General features: G+C 54.8%; 1 protein-coding gene across 2 annotated transcripts; it reads right to left on the minus strand.

Annotated features, from left to right (window-relative positions):
• Positions 1 to 1,696: 1,696 nt before the first annotated feature.
• NRN1 (neuritin 1) lies at positions 1,697 to 10,372 on the minus strand (the record flags this gene model as incomplete). 2 transcript variants are annotated; one of them, XM_079935298.1, is made up of 3 exons in its annotated part: positions 1,697 to 2,945; positions 5,958 to 6,102; positions 10,210 to 10,372. In XM_079935298.1, 3 exons carry the CDS (start codon positions 10,262 to 10,264, stop codon positions 2,717 to 2,719), a joined length of 429 nt encoding a protein of 142 aa, XP_079791424.1. In that variant the 3' UTR covers positions 1,697 to 2,716. The 2 variants fall into 2 exon arrangements, with proteins under 2 accessions (XP_079791424.1, XP_079791423.1); XM_079935297.1 differs by lacking the exon at positions 10,210 to 10,372 and adding an exon at positions 7,159 to 7,231.
• Between the last annotated feature and the right edge of the window lie 5,506 nt (positions 10,373 to 15,878).

Genomic DNA, 15,878 nt, shown 5'->3' on the forward strand with positions numbered 1-15,878 from the left:
ACCAAAGGGCGAGGGAGCCCCGACACGGCACCCAGCTCTCTGGAGGGCCCCCCCCCCCGGCGATCTGGGACAGGCCGCCCTGGAGGGAGGCCCCACCTGGGAGGCAGCTGGAGCCGCAGCAGGAGGACCAGGTTCCTGGAGACCAGAGCGACCGAGCCCGCGTTCCTAATCCCCGCCCCTCTCCCCTCCCACAGCCTCGCCTCCTTCCAGATCTCGGAGGAGGTCGTTTTCTAGGAGGGAGGACTGCTCTGTGAGGGGAGGGGTGTCCTCCTTGTGTCGCGGGGGTCTCCCCCCACCACCACCTCAAAGCCTGGGGAGAACGCCGCGTGCGTTTTCCTTTGGCGAGCAATGGGCCCAGGGGTGCGCGCTGCTTCGCCCCCAGTTTGCGGAGGTAGAAACACGAATAGGAGAGGGGAGGCTATCGAAGCAAGACTGGCCCGAGTGGACCCTCTTTCTCCTCCTTCCCCCCCATCATTAAATAGATTCGTGTTTATAACAGGCTCAGACATTTTAATTTGAATTCCAGGGGTTGAACTCAGGCTAGAATCGTCCCACTTACACTTAGGCCGAAAATTACATTGAAATGAAACGATCAAAACCAAACTCTATGTACCCAAACAGCCAGCGTTCCGGGGTGGGTGGCCACCCCGCGCAGGCAGCGAGGATTTCCTTTGGTCTGGCCCGAAACTGCAGGGTCGGCGGAGGAGGGGGCGGCTTGGGGGCGGGGGGCAGCGAGGGAAATAGTCCCAGGAGTGGAGGCGAGGTGGCGTGCGTGAACCCGCCGCGCTAATAGATGCTGCCATTAAGAAACCGGGCGGCTTCCAGCGCTCGGGGCGCAGGGACGCATGTGTTGCTGGAATTCAATCCGTGGCGGGAATGCAGATTGGGCTGCGACCTACTGGGTTTGATTTATGAACTGTTACTCTAGCGATTGTTTACACATTGCATTTCAGGGCCCCGTGCCCCCTCCAGGAGCGCGTCGCGGGAACCCGCTGCAGCCTTCTCAGCCTCCCTCCCCGCCCCCATCTCCACCCCCAGACCCCTCGGGGCCCCCGCAGCTCCCTCCCACCCTCACCTTGTCCAAGAAATCCGATTTCGCTGTCTTTGAGCCCAAAGACCCACATTCGGGTCTGCCCCCCCAGCCTGCTCGCATCCAGCAGCCCCGGACCCCGCGCTCCTCTGCTCGCGTTTATTCGCGAATGTTTACTTCTCTGTAAGGCCATGCGGGCCTATAAGTAGGAGAGGTGGAAGCAGCTCGACTGCCAGATCGATAGACCCCGTCTCCTCGCCATTTCAGCTGAGCTGTCTTACTAATTATGAAAGGATTCACCTGCTCCCTGCCAGGGACCACAGCATCTGGCCCCTCTGTGAGAGCCCTTAATGGTGGTTCCTCTGCAAGGTGCCTCTGGCCACCGCAGAGGAAGCGGCGTGTCGCCGGGAGGGCGCGGCCTTCGGAGCCGGTCGTTGAGGCTCCGACCCTCGTGGGTGTGCGTGTGCGTTCTCAGCTGCGCGCAAGCCCAGTGTCCCCAGACCTCACCTAGAAAGGATCCTTGCCGTTTACTTATTTAAAATATAACCTTCTCTTTCTCCTAAGTAAACACAATTTCAGGGACGTGGCAAGGTGTCCTGGTGGAGGAGGGTCTGCTTGAAGACGGTAGGTTAGCAGGTGGCTTGTGAACAGGTGAACTGATCACCCGGCATCCTGTGTCCCTTCAGGTAACCCCGAGAGCTCGGCCAAGAAAGCAGGCTTGGGGCAGGAAACAGACGACACCCCCATTTCAAACAATAACTTTTATTTTATACTTCTCTATACTTTGTAGCAAATTTTTTTTTTGCTGAATTTAATTTATAATAAACTTTTTAAATTACATCTCTCTTTTTTTTTAAAATCAAGGCTCTTTTATGTCAAAATCTTTTTTTAACTATATTTTAGATTAACATTTAACATCCCCCCCCTGTGATCTATACCATTGGATATTCAGGTATTACTGTATGTGTAACAGCTAAAACAAGAGGGAAACTCAAGGCAGTGGACTTGGAAAGGTGCATCAACACGAGCAGGTAAAGCTTAACCTCTCAGTGATTTCAGCAGCGTTTTTTTTCTGGCAGCCTGTACCTCTAACCCGAGGTTTCCTCAACCCCTTTCCTCTCTCCCTCCTAGCCTTAAAACACAAGGCCAACAACCCGTCCTTTCACTTTTCTCGAGGAGAAATGTGCAGTGGAAATGATCAAAACAAGATACTGTGTTAGAAAGACGTGAGTGTGAATTATTCACGAGATGCTTCTCTCTTCAATTCATTCCCCTGGCCTTCTCCTCTCCTCTCTTTCCTATTAGGAGGAGCCCGTAATTTGTCATGTATTAACATGATTAATATAGTAGGCGGCCCAGGGCCGTTCCTGAGATTCTTGTGCCAAAAAATAAAAATTAAAAAAATGGGGTGGGTTTGCCGTTTTCGTATTTCTGTGGGAAGACGGACTGAAGCTGAGGTCCGATGTTGGCTGTGCTTGCTTTGCTCACTGATCGGTAACATTTGGCAAATAAAACACAAAAAAACAAACGAAATCAAAAAGAGAACCAGGATTTCCCACAATCCTATGAGTGTTGTCAGCATCACAGAGAATCACAACGTCCCCAAAGAACGAATGGATCTTCCTCTCGATTTCCGGGAGCATGGCGTGAGTGTGTGTGGGCGCGCGGGGGAAGCCGGCCCCGCGCTCAGAAGGGAAGCCAGGTCGCTAGAGCTGCCAAGAGGGACGCCAGGAGCACGGAGAGCGCCGGAAGCAGGGACCCCGCCGCCCCGTTGCCGCTGCCGCAGAGTTCGAATAAGCTGCCTTGGATGTTGAGATTTTTGGATTCTTTTCTCAGTTTATCCCACATATCTTTCGCCCCTTCCTGGCAATCCGTAAGGGCTGTGACCGTGCAGCTGTGGAAATCCTCCCAGTATCTGGCGAGGAACAGAACAAAACAGAAGCGGGTTCACTTTGGGCGCGGGAAGGACCCCGGGCCTGCGCCCCGGGCAAACCTCCCGGCGCCCCCCTCCGACCTCCTCTCCGCCGGCCCGGCGCCGGGCGGGGCCCGGTGGGCGCTCCCGGGACCTCCGCGCAGCCTGGATGCCGCTGACCCAGGTGGAGGCCGCCCCTTCCCTCTCTGGTTCCGCGGCCCGGCAGCCGGGCCGCGCCCGCTGCGCCGCGCTGGCACCTCGGCCTGCGCAAACAGATTGCTGGGCCTCCGCGGGCAAAGCTAGGAAAACAGTGCTAAGCCTCGCAAGCTGCCGCCCATTAATGCCTCCTGGCTTGCAAGCGGGTTGCTTGCTCGGAGCACGGCCCTCCCCTCCGGGCTTCCCGCTTTCTCCTCCGCCCGCCCCTTCTGTCTCCCTCCCTCCCTCTCCACGCCGCCGCGCACTCTCCCCGTGGCCTTCATTCTCCTCCGCTCCTCCTTTTGTCTCCCGCTTTCCCCTTCGCCTTCTTCCCTCTCCCCTTCTTTGTCTTCCTCCTTTTCCCTCCCCTCGGTTTTCCTCTGTTCCGTTCCTCACTTCCCCCTACTCGCTTGCTTCGGTCCTCCGTGGCCCCTCGCCTTGCTCTCCACGCCCCCCCGGCTCTGATTCGCTCCGGAGACTGCGGCCTGCCTCTCCCCTCCACGGGGTCGGTGAGTGTCAGCGCCCGGGCCCCCGGGGTTGGCTTCCTGGCCTCCTCCAGCTTCCTCAAACCCCAGAGCTCCGGCCCTGCCCTTTCCCCTCTCCCGAGGCTTCTTCGTGGCCCTGGACCTCCGCGGCCTTCGGGGTGTATTGCCAGCACCCCCAGGCCCGGGCTCCTGGGCCGGCGCGGTGCCCGCCGCTGCCAGCCTTCGAGGCACCCTACTCCCAGCCCTCCCCTCTCTCCTCTTCCCGGAGCCCCGCGCGGTACTCAGCCACTCGCTCCTCCTGGGCTCGGTTCCGAGCCCCGCCCCACAACCTTCAGCCAGCTTGTCCTTTTTTTTTTTTGTTATTGTCCCCCTTTCTTCTGAAAACCCAAAATAGATCTCGAGACTAAATATCATTCCAACCCGTGATCGATTCCTGGGGCGCTGTCTCCTTTCGGGGCTGGGTCGATCAGTGAGCCTCGGTAACTCTGGGCGGGCTCCCACTTCGCCCGGGCCCTTAGCGCCAGGTCACCAGGGAGGGCCCTCCACGAAATGTGGTTGTTATTTTCTCCCCTCTCTCCTTTCTGCTCACTAGCCCGGACTGTAAGCACGATTTATCCTGGTTTCCACTCCCACCCCATCTTCTGGCTGACAGTCAAGTTATAAATGCTTGTTGGACGGCCTTGAGCAATGGCTGTTTTCTAATGACCTCCGTGAGTCTCTGATTTATGAGGACTGGGGGGCCTGGGGTGCAGGGCTTCCAGGTTCCTCAATTTGTAATAAATACTGAGATTTAGAGAAACCGAGAGGCGGCAGGACAGCTCTCTGCATAATTACACCTCCCAAAGGATGTCTAAATCTCTCCTTTCCTCATGCATGCCCAGATGGGGACAGGGCCTTCCTGGAAGAGAGACATGGTGGAAGATGACAGAATCCAGGTGGCACTGAGAAGAGGTGGGCTTCAGGGCCACCAACAGCGTGGGAGCCTTGACCCAGCTGTGGCTGCCACCTCTGAGAGGGGCCCGCCTCATTTCCATTTTCCAGGACGAAAGTCCTGCTAAAAAATTAAAATAGCTTTGGAATAACCAAGTTCTGGCAAGTGATGGAGGATTTGAGAGCTGATCCGTATTTAGCCTCTTGTCCATCGTTATAGGTACATTTCTTACCTATCATCAGACACTTAGGATTAAAGTAGGTGGGTGTGCATCCCAGACCCAGCCTTTTGTCCCTTTCCTGATAGGAAAGTAGCAGCCACTTAGCCGCTGTGGCTTCTGGTGGCCACCAGGGTATTTAAGACTGTGTAGCAAAATTAAGGATGGTGCAGAAGATGGTCACTCCAACCTATGGGAAACAAGGAACACCTTTTGCCTTGGCTTTATTGGAAGGACCATTATGGGGGTGGGGAGGTTCACAACTATTTTTGAAAAATGAAGTAGCAGTGTGTGTGCATGTGTATTGCAGAAGATGGGAGTATTTCTAAGGTCTGCAGCAGCTAAAATGCAGCTGGTCCACCACAGTAGGGCTCTGCTACCCTCATTTGCCAGTGGGAGCTGTGCTTTCCAGCCAAGCTCTGGAAAAAACGCCACTGGGCCTGTCCATGAACTCCCTCCTGGCCTGGCCTGGGGACACCTTGCAGATGGAGGAGGGAGAGGGGAAGCAAGAAAGGTAACTACTCTAAAGCTCCGAATTGGCTACCAACTCCGCAGAAGTGATCACTGGACATTTGGGACATGCTCCTCTTGGGCAAAGTCATTGGCACAAAACAAAATATTCTTTCAGTCTCTCTCCTAGAAAGAGGAAGAGGGATCTGCACTCCCTTGCTGCTCGCGAATTTTCTTGGCGGGCACCGGAGGGGAGATTTATTAGAGGAAGTGGACAAAATAGGGGAGTGCCTTTCCTTTTAAGCGAACCTAGTAGAACTACCAAAAACGCCCCTCAAACCAAACCAACCGTTCTTCAGGAAGTGCTCATTCGCGCAGCAGGAAAGGGAGACGAAGACGGCCTCAAAGCGCAGCGAGGAACTGCCAGCTGCTCTCCAAACCCTCGTCCCCGGTTCCAGCGCGTGGATTGCGCGCGCCTCTGTGCGCGCGGGTCAGGCTGCGGAGGGTGGGACTGGGCCCGGCGGAAAGGATCATCCTCTGCCCATCCCAGGCCACAGGGTCCCCTTGGGCGGGGCAGGCCCCGGCAAAGGCCTGAGGGTGGGAGCCAGAAGGTGAGAAGGCGCGGATTCGCACTGGTGCCAAATACAGACCGCCGGCGGGAGGCGGGGCGCCCTCCCACCTCCGCAGCGCCCCACCCCCCCCGAAAGGAAACCTCGAGGGCCAGAGAGAACACTTACGTGCACACGGTCTTGATGTTGGTCTTGTCATCCAGGCCCTGCGGGTAGTTGGCCATGCTGTCGCCCAGCTTGAGCAAACAGTCCGAAAAGCCCTTAAAGACCGCATCGCACTTGCCCGCTGCTCTCACGGCCTGCACCAGGTACGCTGCGGGGAGGAGGGAACACCGGTCAGCAGGACCGCGACCCCGCCCCGCAGCCCGACGGCCCGCCCGCCTGGGCCCAGCGCGCCTCACCCCGTCCAGCGGTGTCCACTAGCGCCCGGGCTCGGGGAGCGCCAGGTCCAAAGGTGAATGAACGGTTTGGCCCGAGAACGAGCGACCCGCACCCAACTGCGCGTCTTCTGCGGATGGCCGGTACGTGAGCGGTGTGGACAGGGGAGGCGAGGCCCTTCCTATTGTTCTACTCCCTCCCGCATCTGGCTCCATCTCTTTTTCTGTTTCCATCGCCCCCTCTTCTCACCTCCCCCGCCTCTTTTATTTCTCTCTTTCTCCTCACTCCCTCCTTCGTTTCCCAACGTTTCCCAGCGAGCCCGTCAAGGGTCTCCAAGTGAGATCTTCCCTTTCTGAGGTGACGGAGGGGGTCCGAAAGCACAGCGCGGGGGCGAGGAAGGGGCTGGGAGGCGGCAGAGCCGGGGGCCGGGAGCCGAACCGAGCGCCACGTCGGGCGAAGAAGCCTCAGGCTCGGCGGGCGCTCAGCAAACACTGCTGAATGAACAAACTAATAAAGTCGCTGGAAGCTACCAGCAGCCACCGACATGGATTGTTTCACTCTAAGACCGACTGTCTACCATGCAGTGTGCGTTCCTAGTGAGGTCCTCGCTCCCCGACCCCGAGAGACTGGGCGAGGGGACGAGTGGTCTGGGGCAGTCGCGGCCCGGCAGAGTCAGGATGTGTCTGAGCTAATGACCCCGGGTCACCTCCGCGGAGGCCAAACCCGTGAGGCCGGCCCCTTGCTTCCTTCCGCCTCTATCCGCGGCTCGGCTCCCCTGGAAAGACCGGCCACCACTCCCGCCAGCGGGAGGTGGGGGGGTGAGACCCTTCCTCGCCAGGCCCCAGCAGTGCGTCTCAGGGCCCAGATGGCTGCCGCCAGGGGCTCTCGGCCTCCAGCTCCGGGTTCTCTCCAGAGGGGACCGGGATCGCAGTCTGGGCGGTGGGAGGAGGTGAAGGAGAAGGGGTGGGGGAGGAAGAAACCCCGGCCGCACCGAGGCCCTCGCTCCTGGTCTCAGGTCGGCCAGACCCCGCGGCTCCAGGCGGCCGGCGCGCTGCCGTGGCCATTTCTCTCCTTCCCAAGGCCCACGAACTGGGCTAAAGATTCCGAGACGAGCGGCCAAAAGCACCCGGGACGCCAGGAGGGCGCGCATGAAGCGCAGATCTGCGCTGCTGGGGCGAGAGGAGGGGAGAGAAGGGGCGAATCTTCTCGGAATGGAATTCGGCCTCCAGTGCCTGGACCCTGAGCGCCGGGCCCTTCCCGGCAGTGTTCAGGGCGCCGCGGCTCGCGTGTGGGTGTCTCCGGGGAGGACCTCACCACCCCAAGCCGCCGGTGCCCAGAGCCGGGCCAGAAGCAGGCGAGCGGGAAGGTGACCGAAGCTGCAGAGGCCTCCGAGAGCGCACCGTTTGCAAATTGCTGCAGGAAGAGCTGGGCGGGACTTGCGCTTTCTAATCCGGAACGGGAAGCTCTGGGGAAGGGACTCGACCTCGGCTCGGGCAGATACGTAAACCGTTATCTATCTCCCGGTCCCCCTACGAAACAGTAAGAGCCCTTGCGACTGCAAGTGTCAGCTAGAACACTGAATAAACGAATCTTTGTTCCAACAGAACGCAGTCCCGATGAATTCAACCCTGCGCGGCGCCCTCTATAATCCGTACCACAGATGCTGCTTTGCAGCGAGGAAACGAAATAAAATACAGTCCATCCTCCCTCCCGCCCTGGCACCCGGCCTCTCCTTACCCCTTACCTCCACCCCCAAGACTCGGTGGTGAAAAAGTTGCCCCTAAGATGCATTGACACTATGTTAAAGGAGAATTGGGGTTCGCCGGGGTGGGGGGCGCGGGAAGCGTTCCTGTCGCGTTATCTTTCCAGGGGCTGCTGGAGGAGAAGACATGTCACAGCGCGCATGTGTGTGTGTGCGCGCGCGTGTAAAATAAGAAGTCGTGAAAATTTCTGTTTTTTTTTTTGCAACTGTGACTCCGCGGTCTCTGGCTGGCTGGGGAGGCCGGGGGCTTGCGCGCGGGAAGTGTTTCGCAGGCTCACGCCTCCGGGCAGGGGGCAGCCGGCGCGACCCTGTCCGTCCTTCTTGAACCCTCGTTCAGCGAGGCTCGGGCGAGCGACCCAGGCTACTTCCCCGTTCTCTGCGGTGTCCGCGTCTTGTGCCTTTTCCTTCCGTTCATTCATTCGTTCGACCTCTCATTCATTCCAAACTTCCTCCCGCCTAGCCTTCATTTGCCTTCACCACCCCTCCACCTTCCCGTCCCTGCCCCACCCCCCGCTTTTCTTGCCAAATGTCAGTGATTTGGGACAGTTCCCAGCTGGGAATTAATAAAGATCGAGGCTCTGGTGCGGGAAAGGGCAGACATTCGGGAACAAGTATACTCCATTGCAATTCCACAGCCAACAAATGGTCATTTTCGGGCCGAGGTTACTGTGTTCCAAGCGTATTTCGCATACACAATCGCTGTCTTTTTTTTTTTACCCCATCCATAGTAAGGTTATTTCCTACCGGGAAAGCAGATTACAATCCCTATATCAAAAACAACTGCTGTCTCCGGCTCTCTAAAAATCTGCAGGCTAACTGCAAAAGCCACATCCAGTTATTTCCAAGATTTAAGGGATTTGCTGCAATCAGAAATGTTCTTTATTTATTGCAGCTCTTTGCACTAATGTCAAAGATTCAAAACAGCCAGATTCAAAACAGCAAATCGTTTCTTAGAATTAAAGGCAACGTCAACATCCTGCATCCACACATTCTAAAGCCCCTACAATGTTCATGCAAAAAAACCAGATACTCAGAATCATGTCAAATGCATACAAAACCCACTGCAAAGAATCCATTTTAATATGCAGATAACTCCAAAGCCTGTTTCCCCCACATTTCTCCTGAAGAAAAATGTTATGCATTTCATCTCCTGCCCCAAATCGATTCCCTAAAGCCCCTCCACCCCCCGCAATACTGCAAGGATTTGTCTGCAAAGAATGCTACAGCCTGAAGTGATAGGCACCAGCAATTCCCTCGTCTCCAGAAAACCCGTTTGAAGAGTTTCTATTTTTTCTCTTGTCCGTTCTATTAATAATCTGCTTCACTTTCACTTTTAGGCCACATTAATTAATGCTCTGACCCGCATCAGAGATGGGGGTTTTCTAGCGCTCCCTTCCATAATGCCTTCTTCATTTTGGATGAAAAAATGTGAACTTTTAAACAACGACAGTGTAGCTAGGACTCAAGGTTCCTTAACATAAAATGGGGACTATATAAACCCACCCGTAATCAGTCCCAAACAAACAAAAATAACAGGCACCCAACACGACATATTGCAAACACTTCTTAACCCCTTCTTATAGAGAAAATACTGATGCCTATGTGGAAAGGAACAGGCAAATGAGCATAGAAAATTATATCCACATATATTTAGCTGAACTCAAGCTCCTCAATGATAAGCATATTAAAAGATGTACTCTGGGGTTCCCTATCATTCTCAGTTTGCCCCCCAGCCCGGTCTGCGTTGCCCGGTATCAATGCTGCAGCTAGGATACTGGGGCTGGGGGGGGTGGCGGGCGGGAGGATGACAAAGTTCTAAATGCTGCAGTCTGAACCCCAGAATATCTTTGCTTTCTGCACATAAACTTTCCAGTTGTAGCTGCCTAGCCATCTTGTTCCTGCATTCACCTTTTGACCCTTAAAAATAATACCTTGCAGTATCGCAGGGACCAGTGCATTTCCCCAGAGCGCACCAAACCTGGTGAACCCAAGAGAGGGGAGCAAAAACGGACGTGCGCTTTGGAAAAAGGGGGAAAACCCCTCCAGAAAACGCCAGCCGCACACATTTCCTGGCGAACGTTTGGAGTCTCTCTCCCCCCCCCCCTTTTTTTTAGGAAAACCAACCCGGGACGCGCGAGTCCCTTGGATCCCATGTCCCACCCCTAGAGGTTTGCCGCCTTCTCCGCACCCCAGGGCGGCCGCGGGCCAGTCGGTTCCTTTGGGCACCTCGGCCCCGGCCGTCCGCCGTACCTCCGCGAGCCCGGCTCGCCGGCCACTTACCTATTTGCACCGCGAGGATCAGTGAAATATATCTGCCGTTCAACTTAAGTCCCATCCTACGTTTAGTCAAACCATTTGCGACCGCAGACCTTTAAATAGTTAGTTTAGAGAACGCGGGGGGAAGCTGAAAGATAGGCATTGCCAACAAGTTCCAGGAGCGACGGAGACTTTATGCACGGGGAAGGCAGAGGGAGGAGAGAGAGAGAGGGAGCGAGGAAGAGAGAGGGAGAGGGGGAGGTGCTGGGAATGGTTCACTCCATTAGGAGGGGCGGAGGAAGTACAGCCTCACGCCCACGAGCAGGCCTGACGTGGGGGATGACACGGAATGATTCTTTTTCAAAAAAAATAAAGACACCTTGGTAGAGAATCGCCATTTATAGTCATCAGAAGCTCGAATTAATCAGTTATCTCCAATTAATGTGCGATCCGAACGAATTCTCGCCTCTCGGAGGTGACCATTTCCCCAGCCCCGCGGCCGCCCACCCCCCGCCCCCCTCCTTCTCGCTGTTCCCGGGCCCCCAACCCCGCCCCCTCTCTGCGCAGGACCGGGGCTCCCTCTCCCCGCCCCGCCCGGAGCCGGGGAGTCCTGGCGCGCCCACTCGATTGTTTCAACCTGCTCCCCCTTCCTCCACCAGCAACTCGGCGAATCCAGCCTCCTCCCTACGTTGCAGCGGGGTTTAAAGCAGCGAGAGCGGGAGAGGGAAGAACTGCTCAGCCGGCCCCGTTAATTCGACAGGCCCCTGGGCCGCCTGCCCCGCTGCACTGGCCTACTCTCTTCCTCCAACCCTGCAGCTGCACTCGGGGCACAACCTGGAGCGCGTGAGCACACACACACACTCACGCCCGCGAGCCGAGCGGAGCGCCCCAGACCCTCCCGCACACACGGCACGGGAGCGCGCGCACACGCCCAGGCCCGCGGGGTTTAATCTGCACACGCGGGGGCCCTGAAATATACACCTCGCGTCTTCGGTGACGCCCCCGCGGGCGAGGGGCCGCTTCAGGAGACGCGGCGACACCTGTATTGGGGAGCGGGGAGAGCAGGGAGGAAGGAACCTCTGCAAAGACGATTTTCGGACACTAGGGATATACTGACTCGCAGAGCTTTCGGAAATTTACGAGGCGATCGCTAGTGTGAGGGGTTCCTTCTGATCCTGATGCGCCTCTTGAGGTTATTTGTTGGGCCGCACACACACGCACACACGTACATCACGTACGCACACGCACACCCGCGTCCACACACACCTGCACTGTCTTTTGATGCTCGGGCGCAAACCCTGTGTAGACGCAGCCTTCTCTGCAACCAAGTGCTTCTGCAGCTGCGCCTGTGCCCGTGCGAGGTGCTACCGCGACAGCGTGAGTTAAGGATGAGAGAGGAACAGAGCTGTTTTCTTTCTAAACGCGGTTAGGCTTTGGTTTCCTTCCCTTCCTCTGCACCAAAAGAAGCCTAAATCCTAGCTTCTTTAATCAAATGCTAAGGAAGGAGCCGGCCGACTTTGAGCCCGTGAAGAGAAAAAAGAAATGAAAGATGAAAAGGACCCGCTAAATCTCCCAAAATTACAGGAGAAAACAAGATATTAAGTAAGCGGTAGATATGCAGACGGATGAAGGCGATATTGAATCGAATCTGCTTCTCCAGGCACTGTGCCACCTGCGCGCCCATCTCTTTGGAGATGCAGAGACAGAGAGAGGGCGAGAAGGGGGCAAAACAAGGGCGGTGGGACGTGCTGTGGAGGCTGAGGGGATGAAGGGGTGCGCGGGGGCTCTGACTGCGGCCCTTTGTGACGCGGAACGTTTGCACAGGGTGGCCCCTTCCCGCATCCCGCAGGTGCGGTACACCCAGAGCTGGGGGCCCGAGGGCCAGGGTCCGGGGCCTAGGGGCGGGGCCTCGTGGCCCCACCCTGTTGACGTCACCAGGCGGACGGGCTGGGCGGCAGTGGGGGGTAGCCCTTCCAGCGTCCAGGGGCGGTGTGGCAGCCCCGGGTGTTTCCTTTTCCTGCGCTCTGAGGCTCCTGGAGGAGCCGAAAACTTGGGCGGCCAGGGGGCGGGGCGGGGGCAGGTGGCGAGAGGCGGGTGTCTCTTGGACCCGCCCCCGACGCCCTCCAATGGCAAGGCGAGAGGTTGGTCCGAGGGGCGGGGCCTCGGGGAGCCGCGGTAGGCCCCGCCCACAGCCCCGCCCCACCCCTCGGGGCCCCGCGCGTGCTGCCCGCCAGGTTTATCCCTCCTCCGCCCAGAGTTGGGGCGCCGGCTCCGAGCCCAGACCGTTGCAGGGCCCGACGGGGGGCGGTGTAAGGCTTTTTGCCCTTAACGTCCTTGCCTTTCTCCCGCTCACTCACCCGCCCTCCGCTCCCGGATCTTACAAGACGTCGTTTTCTGAGAGTGCCCTGGGATTTCCCCATCCCACCCCCTGTCATCCGAACTTGGGGCGTTGGGGGTGTGCAAGCTGGCAGCGCTGAAGGGCTAAATAAAGCAGAGTGAAGCAGAGGGCGGGCGGTTTGCGCGTGCGCACGGCCACCAGCTTCGGGTGGGCCGGTCCTGGGTCCCAGCCCATCCCGCGGGGTGGGGCGCGCCGTCGCTGGAACCCCGCTGGCCTTCCCTCCACTTTCCTCCACTTGCAGCCCAGCCTCCCCTCGCTGGTGAGGGTCGTTTGGAAAGTGAGGAAGTGAGAGAGCAGAGTCAGTACTGTGCATAAACGATATTGGGGTAAATGGTTGAAAGCAGATGCTAACAGTGTTTTTATTTTTTAATTCTTAATTTAAAAAGTACTGGTCTTTCTGCCGTCGGGGCTCCAAGAGAGGTTGGTTTTTCCTAATTTCTTTATTAAAGGATAATGAAATCCAGGGTTGCCAACGCATGCTGGCTCTTTGGGAACATTGCGGGCAATATCCACGGTTGAAGGTGGCCGTGGAGAAGGTTTCCTCCTTTCCTTTCTTAACTTGAAATGTCTACTCCACGTCATACTTGAGGCGAAAAAGCAGTGGACTGGACACGAGTGGGGAGACGCAGGTCCTAGGCCTTGTGTCGTCAGTAGTGCGGTGACCTTGGTCTGTCCCCACGCTTCTCTGACTTGCAGTTTGGTAATCTGAAAAAACAGCGGAGATCGGACTACGACCTGATCTCCAAGGCGGTTTTCGCCTTTGGTGTTTTGTGGACTGGAGGTTTTCCAGAATACTGTGGATGTGCAGCCCGAGGAATAAAGTCCATGCAAGGATGCTTGTTACAGGTGCCTTCTTGCAAAAGGCACGTTTCCTTTTGATAAGCAATTTCGTTTAAAGTTAAAGAAACATATGCAGTTCAGGATTAAAAAAACCAAGAAATTGGTGCTGTTTGGATCTGCATATCAAAATGAGCCAGAGGTACCCCTCCCCCCCGAAGGTAGGTCTGCATAATTAAGGCATAAATGTGCAAAACTCCTGTCCCTAAAACTGCCAGAAAGAGACCACGTCTAATTTGAAGCCTGGTTGGCACCACCTTCCTTTCGCGGTTCAGGGTCCTGCAGCTCCCCCCCCCCACCGCACGCCTCCGCCCCCAGCGGCGCATGCAATGTTCCACACACATGCGGACACCAGGTGTGGCTGCGTGTGTTCTTGCACTGGTAACAGGGCAAAGCATTGAGCCAGTCCATTTCCCAACTCTCTCTACCAATCCATCCTAAGTGGACTTTCCAGATGCTACCATTTTAAAAACACCCCTTTGAAATTATTTGCGAGAGCAGTAGCCAGGTCTACTAGGAAATCCCACCTCTTCCTGGGTCAGAAAAAAATCCACTGCTGTATTAGAATGGATTGCTCTAACGATACATCTCTCTCATAAATTTAGTCTGTCATTTTTTATACCTTCAACTAGAGTCCTTAATCAAAAATATGAATATTAATGTATATAGCTCTTTTATTTAAAATGACGACAACCATACCATATTTAAATAATCATGTGAACCAAGAGGGGGTTAACCTTTTTTCGAGATATGGTGGTAGAGTCCTAATAAAAACCCACTTTGGGAGGCTTGGGTCTCCCTTTGCCTCTGCTACTTGGTAAGGTGATTTTTCACTCTTTGATCACTGCTTTAAAATTAGTTGAGACGTCTAGGACTTAAATCTATGGCTGGCAGAAGAAACTTGATTTTAATGCAGAAATCTGAATCCTGGGAGCAAATGTTATGTTTGAAATGTATGCGTGTGATTACCTTTCTATTTAACAATAAATACTTTATTTTTTAAAATTAACATTTTTATTATGAAATAGATGCACAAAACAGAGCTGCACAGCTCAGTAATTTATCACAAAGTGAACATCTATGTGGTCCCCCTTCACACTGAAACAGAACATGACACCTAAAAGCAATCTGTATTCCTAGATAAGATCCTAAATCAAAAAGGTCAGAGAAATCGTTGGGACAGTTAGCAAAATTCGATTGTGGTCTGTGAATGGGACGTTAGTTGGTACTAATGTTGATTTCCCAACTGGAGAGTTGTAGGGTGATCACACAGAAGGTCGTCCTTGTTTGGGGTGGGGACACACTGGAGTACTTAGGGGAGATGAGATGTCATACCTGCAGCTTGTTCCCACAGGGTTCAGAAAAGGAATAGCAGTAATGGGGATAAATAGACAGCAGTGGGACAACACAATAAAATGTTAAATTGGAGAATCTTTGGGTGAAGGGCTATGGGAGTTCTTTGTACAGTTCCGGCAATTTTTCTTTATGTTTAAAGTTATTTCAAATGAATTATTTTAAAAAATCTACTCCAGGTGGTTTAAGGGCTTAGATAGCGCCCCGCCCAAAAGCTTTAAAAACTAAGTGAAATATATATCAATAGATGAATATTCTTAAACTTTAAATAAGCATAAAAAGCATGAACTGGAAATGATTGACAAATTTGACCATGATAAATGAAAAACTTCTGTTCATAAAGTAACACCTTAAAGGAAAGGAAAGGACAAATTACCAAAATCACCAAAATTGATATCAAGAACTAAAGAATTCCTGAAACCATTTTTTTTTTTTTTTTTTGCGGTACGCCGGCCTCTCACTGTTGTGGCCTCTCCCGTTGCAGAGCACAGGCTCCGGACGCGCAGGCTCAGCGGCCATGGCTCACGGGCCCAGCCGCTCCACGGCATGTGGGATCTTCCCGGACTGGGGCACGAACCCGTGTCCCCCGCATCGGCAGGCAGACTCTCAACCACTGCGCCACCAGGGAAGCCCTAAACCAATTTTTTAAAGCATGTACACATGCACACACACACACCCTGAAATAAAACTGGGCAAAAGACGTGAAAAGGCATTTCACAGAAGAGAAAGCATGTATGGCTTATTCCAGGAATGTAAGCAAAACTGGCTTAATGTTCAAACCCTCAGTGTCTCCATGTCTTTCGTATCCTGAGAGCCTCTCCTTTGGGGATGATCTCACCCTGGTCCATGTGATGTTTTCTCACCACCACACTCACACCAAACAGTCATGGTGAGACTACTTCATAAACCAGGTGTGTTCTTCTCAATGAATCTCCTTAGGGAGTAACAGCATGTTGACCCGTTCCACCTCTGGGGATGTTAACCTCAATTGCCTGGTTTGTCAGGTGTCTCTTCCTCAACTTCATCATTTCTCCCTGTGTAATTGGTAAGTGTTTTGGAGGGAAGTATTCCGGGATTACACTGATTTCCTAGTCTTTATCATAAC

Source organism: Stenella coeruleoalba (assembly GCF_951394435.1).
Source record: "Stenella coeruleoalba genome assembly, chromosome: 10".
NCBI lineage: Eukaryota > Metazoa > Chordata > Mammalia > Artiodactyla > Delphinidae > Stenella > Stenella coeruleoalba.